General features: G+C 37.5%; 1 protein-coding gene across 2 annotated transcripts in view; it reads left to right on the top strand.

Moving 5' to 3' along the window:
• The window catches only part of LOC144960130 (palmitoyltransferase ZDHHC23-B-like), a 13,597-nt gene continuing 7,597 nt past the window's right edge, over positions 1–6,000 (top strand). The window contains exons 1-4 of one of the 2 annotated variants that reach the window (XM_078893108.1): positions 1–229; positions 1,433–1,595; positions 3,557–3,878; positions 4,702–4,914. In XM_078893108.1, the coding sequence (XP_078749234.1) occupies positions 1,456–1,595; positions 3,557–3,878; positions 4,702–4,914 (675 nt within the window). In that variant the 5' untranslated portion in view covers positions 1–229; positions 1,433–1,455. The remainder of the gene's footprint in view (positions 230–1,432; positions 1,596–3,556; positions 3,879–4,701; positions 4,915–6,000) is intronic. The other variant, XM_078893109.1, reaches the window with a different exon arrangement.

Raw genomic sequence — 6,000 nt, 5'->3', positions numbered from 1 at the left:
GCTCTCTCCAAGTCTCCAATCACTAAGAGAAGTCAAACTACCTAAAAGTGTCATTATCATTAGTAGGGTGTGTTCCAAGTCAATCGATCAATTCCCATTATTTATTTTTCGTTATAAGAGAAGTTGGTGGATAATTCTCTCACCATCCTTTGTATATAATATATATTTATGACCCTGATTTTGGATTGAGACTGGGGTAAAGTGTGGAAGTGGAAGCGACAGCAGAGCGGTGAGTAACCAGTAGCCAGTCAGTAACAGTAACAGTATAGGCTAAGTAACAGTAACGATCTAGACGTCTATTCTAGAATTTTTGTGTATCGTCCAACTCCAACTTGGGTCAGACGGAACTGAATGGGGCACGGAGAAAATTTTCTGTTACAGTCGGGGGTTCGCCTTATACATATTTTCATTCTTTCTCGTGAAATGAAATGAAGCAACCCCTGGTAAAACATTCATTTCATTCATTCATTTATTATTGTTTAGTTTTCTATAATAAGCTTATTTCTTGATAGAAGTGCAAGCTATAACGCGTTTGTTTGTCTGTCCTTTGTTTTATTTTTATTGATGTTGTGGATGTTACTTTTAAAAAAACGCAGTGTGGCTATTTTTACAGTCCCGTGTAAAGACGGTACTTGACTAATGTTTTTTTACACAGTTCCGATTCTGCACACTGGATTGTGGCGGATGCTGATCCAAGTGAGGTCCAAGACCTGTCCAAAATTCCATCCTCAGAAAAGGACCTATCAATGCATCTCCGCAAATTGAGCTAGGGGGGAGCTAACTTGCTCCTAACTTGCTCAAAACCACATAGTCGAACTTGGTACCTTTTGAATATGAGGCAAAGACATTAATACTGTCTCCCCCCTCCCCCCTCCCACCTCCCCCCTCCTACCTCCCCCCCTCCCACCTCCCCCCCCCCTCCCACCTCCCCCCCCCTTCCCCCCTTGCAAATAAGGATTGAAGTCTTGCATTTTGAATTGATACATGTTTTTCCTTTTGAAATATGTACAGATTAAAAAAAAATTTTTTGCCATTGGCAGGTCTGTATCTCTGCGTCATAAAATGTGTGTAACTTTCCAGCATGATCTTTCCCTTCCTCTTTATTATCATATTATCCGTATCTGTCCACGCATGTAACGTTGAACTGAACTAACTGAACTGCAAGAAATAAAATTTTTAAAGTAATAAAAGTAAAGAGATAAATCTGTCACATGCCTTGATCTAAAAATTCCATTCACTTGATTGTATGTATAAATAGTTGTAAGCTATTAATTTGATGAATCAGGAGTTTGATTTTCATTGATTTATTATAATTGATAACAATAACAATAACAATATCTCTAATTGATGAATGACCAGCTTATGTTTGTAAATTTATTAGTGTCTAATGTGGTGTGTAATAACTAGTCAAATTGTGTGTGTCATTGTCCAGAACTTTCCATTGATTTTAATGAGATGAGTAAGAGTAAATCAACTGCTGCATTATCAACTGGAGAGACACTATGTTGTTGTGAATACGAAAACTGGAAAGGAGAAAGGAGTCACATTCTGGCGTGTTGCTGTGACTGTGAGGCCGTGGATCAAACGTTTGATAAGTAAGAAGTCATTTTAACTTTGATCAAAACAAGTCAATGATTCAGAGAGTTGTGAGAAATGAAAGCTTCACAATAAATCTGATTTTTACTACCTTTTTAAAAAAAAAAATTCTCTTTAAAAAAAGTTTTTAGTTTTATATAATGGCTGTGTTAACATAACTGGCAATCCAAACAAGAAAAGAAATAGGAGTGGATCCATATTATAATCAGTCTGAGAGAAAAATAAAGGCTTGATACTGATGTCACAGTACACAATATGTAAACTATGACTATGACTATTTCTTTTCATACACACAATTTATATATTTGTGCGGCTATGTGGTCTAGTGGTATGACACTCGCTTTCGGATCGGAAGGTCCTGGATTTGAACCTTGCTTAGTGCATAGTTGAATATTTGGAAAAGGCCCTTTTCTCACATTCTCTCACCATGTAAAATGAGTACCAGGCCGTTAACAGGGTTGTCTCTGTCTGAAAATTTTTTAAAATAGCGCCTAATAGGTGTCATGCCCTGTCCTACATGTTAAGTGTTGGCCTTTGGGCACGTTTAGTAGGTATCGTGTTATATAAAAGCTAAAAAAATTTAGAACTTAGATGACTTTCAGTGAAATGGTTGAGAAAATTATTTTTGTTAGAAATGGACCAAATTAAATGACATTACATTACTTGAAAAGCATTTTAAAGAGACATTCATAGAAATATGTGTAGAACTCTTGAATTTTCTGTCAATACAGATTTTTAAAATTGAAATTCGGATTTTATCTCCAAAATTTTCATATATATTTAGTTTTTAGCTCGTGGCAGGTGTATGTCATCAGGACCCCAATAGCTAAGTTGGTAGAGCACTCGCTTCACATGCAAAGGAACCATGATTGAGTTTTTTTCTGATCCCCCTGCCCACCCAGCAGTGATTGGGTAGCTGGGTCTGTTAGATATAGTGGAAAGTACTTTGCGATATACTAGTGCCTATCCAAAGGATACTAAGCAGTTGTTATTGTCCATTTCACGGTACGGTATATAAACCGGGATAAACTCTATTGGCTCTGAAGGACTACTTTTTGTCTTTTCTTTTTTTTTTTTTTGTAGCAGGTGTGTATTGGTTACAATTTAAACTGCTCGTTGTTATTGATTTCTTTCATCATGTTCAAAAATTTCCATAGTTTTAGAATTGCACTGAATGCAAATGCTTTTTAACATCTTCCTTTTTACATTTTGCCTTCACCTTTTGTTTGGTTTGAAGTGCTTTCTACATTTATATTTGTCTTTTTATTTTTGGTGAGATTTGCTTGAATTGTTCAAATATTTCCCTTATCTTTGCCAGTACAGTTACAGCATGTTTATGTATTAATATTTTCTCTTTGGTTTTTCAATTTCAAAAACTGATAAATATTACGTTTTTGAATAGTAAGTACCTACTCTTATATAAGTAAAATTGCATGAATAACAATCCATTTCTATGAAGTATAAAGTTTGCTTCAAGGTACAATATTATTGCATTAATGAAGAGTTATAAAAATTGACAATGTGAAAGTAGAAGAAAAGATGTCATAAAGTGGCTCACCTAAGATTCATCAGTGCTGATGGTTTTCCCCAGAAATCACTGATTTTGAAGACAGAGGAGGGAATTTCCTCCTTTTCCGCCTGTTCTGAAAAGTTTTGCATTATCCAGCTTTTCTGCTAATTTTTGCGATATTATCTGCCACTTTTCATTCCACCAAATCTTTCTATAAATGATCTGTGGAAACATCTGGACTGTGTGACTATAAATGATAGTTTATCATCTATTTTGCTGTGAAAATAGGGGTTAACACCTTTAAAAAAGGGATATAAAGACAATCGTTCAAAATTTTCCTCCTTTTTCACCTGATACTAAATCAACATTTTGAATCATCATGCTCTTTTAATATAATTTATCAAGGTATGTTATTTCTATATTCCTTTATTAATTTATATCCTTCCACAGGATATTCAAATGTGAGAAAATTCCATCAAGTACCATAGACCGTGTGTTATTAACAATCTCCGACCGCCTCCGTGTTCCAATGTTTTCCGGGAAAGGTGCCATCAAGCTTCAACCAGATGTTTTCCTCCCTATTATCCTGGTGCCGACATGCCTGTTTATGGCGACCCTTCACCCCATCATGACCGTTCTGTCTTTCATGGCCATGCCCATTTCCATGGGCATCTTCCTCTCCATCTACAGGCGACATGATCTCCAGAAGAGGACAGTTTTTTTCTATTCGTGGGCTCTGACATCCCTCATTACTTGTTACTTAGTCTTCCAGGTCGGTTTTAGCTCTTGTTGTTGTTACTGATGCTTTATTCTTCTTCTTCTTCTTCTTCTTCTTCTTCTTCTTCTTCTTCTTCTTCTTCTTCTTCTTCTTCTTCTTCTTCTTCTTCTTCTTCTTCTTCTTCTTCTTCTTCTTCTTCTTCTACCAGGGTGGCATTTGTGACCTCCCCATTGGGCAGGGAGGAACTCACTGTGTCGTCTCTCCCCCTGTAACTGTTTTCCAACTTGCTTTCTGTCTTTGTCTTAGATTGAGATTACTTTGTTTTGGACTGACCCTGGCCAGGGTCCTTGGCTGGGAGGGAATCAGTCGTATCTATAATTATAGTTCTGGGAAATTTTAACATTTTTTTTCCCTTATGAATCATCTCTTATGAACTGTTATTTTTATATTTTTAACATATGATTTTTAAACATTTGAGTATATTCATCTTAGTGGGATCTTGTGTCTGGGTGAAACATTTAGGTGATCTCAACCTAAGTACACTGATAGTTAGTGTGCTCTTTGAATCTACATCTGTTCTCTATTTGAACCATTTCCCCTATGTCTTACTTCTTACTTTTTCCTCAAATACATCTAGAATGTTTTTATTATCCAATTTCATCCTTTTTACTAGCATGATATGACCTGTGTTGCAAAACCCCTAAAAACAAAAAAACAAACATTTTTATTATTATTATTATTATTATTATTATTATTATTATTATTATTATTATTATTATTATTATTATTATTATTATTATTATTATTAATATTTTTATTATTATTATTATTATTATTATTATTATTATTTCCTCGCATTACTATCATTTTCTGACAGGTGTTTGTTGTGGCATTTCGTGAGGTGTTGCTATGGGAGATCTTGCTGGTCTTCACCATGACTGTCACTATCTTCAGGTTGTTGTACAAGGTTAAGAAGGGTTCAGAGCTGCTCAACGTGACCGCAGTCGGTGGCAAACAGCGGGCTGGCGGTCACAAGAGGACACACTCCAATGTCATGCCACAGATGGCCCCTGGTATGACCTATGATCAGGTTTGTAGCACAGATTAATCCTATTCTAAATGTTTTTTTTTTTTTTTTTTTTTCGTAGAAAAACAAAATAGAGCAGATCTACCAACCCACCTATTTGATTGGGAAATTCCTGATCTGGTTGCCCAGTGCGGCTACTTGGTCTTGTGGTATGACACTCGCTTTCGGATCGGAAGGTCCTGGGTTTGAGCCTCGCTCGGCGCATAGTTGAGTCCTTAGAAAAGGCTCTTTACTCACATGAATACATGAAAATGAGTAGTACGAGGGCTCTTTCATAATTAACCGAAAAATGCCTGTAAAATCCGCGTTTTTTATTCTATCAACAAAATTCTTGCACGTTTTCATACCTTGACTCGTCCTTCATTTCTCTACGTAACAGCCAAGTCTGTCGACACGCTTCTGCCAACGCCGCACCATGGAATAGATACCCTCTCGGAAGAAATTTCCATCAAGGTTTTGTAGCCATTTCCGCACATGGTCAACAAGCTCTTCATTGACATCAAAGCGCTTTCCTGCCAGCTCACGTTTCAGTGGCCCAAAGAGGTGATAATCAGATGGTGCGAGGTCTGGACTGTGTGGTGGGTGTGGCAAAATCTCCCATCCATATTTCTCTAGCCAACCTTGCGTCACTCGTGCTGTGTGGGGTGTAGCGTTGTCGTGTTGCAAAATGACCCCGTTGGTCAACTGCCCTGGGCGTTTTCTGCGAATGGCCTCCCTAAGCTTGTCAAGAGTTTGGCAGTACCTTGCAGCATTGATTGTTTCTCCAGGTTGTAAGGTTTCGAACAGAATAACACCACGACTGTCCCAGAAAACAGTTCCCATTATTTTCTTTGCTGACCGCATGACTTTGAATTTCTTCGCGACAGGTGAGGATGGATGTTTCCATGTCATCGAATCTTGCTTTGTTACTGGGGTGCAATGGTGAAACCAAGTCTCATCACCGGTGACTATGCTGTCAAGAAAAGTCACATCGTACCCTAGAAAGTCTCCGCCGGTGTTGGCAGTATGCCCGTGAACCCTGTGTGAGCTCCTTGCTTCTTCTCAAAAGTTCCCTGCAGATGTCCAATCTTTGTTCTTTATGATTGTCTG

This window comes from Berghia stephanieae, chromosome 14, assembly GCF_034508935.2.
Source record: "Berghia stephanieae isolate SIO BIC M18660-M18661 chromosome 14, UCSD_Bste_1.3, whole genome shotgun sequence".
Lineage (NCBI taxonomy): Eukaryota > Metazoa > Mollusca > Gastropoda > Nudibranchia > Aeolidiidae > Berghia > Berghia stephanieae.
The sequence above is the reverse complement of the archived record's forward strand: the minus strand, read 5'-3'. Positions and strand labels throughout refer to the sequence as shown.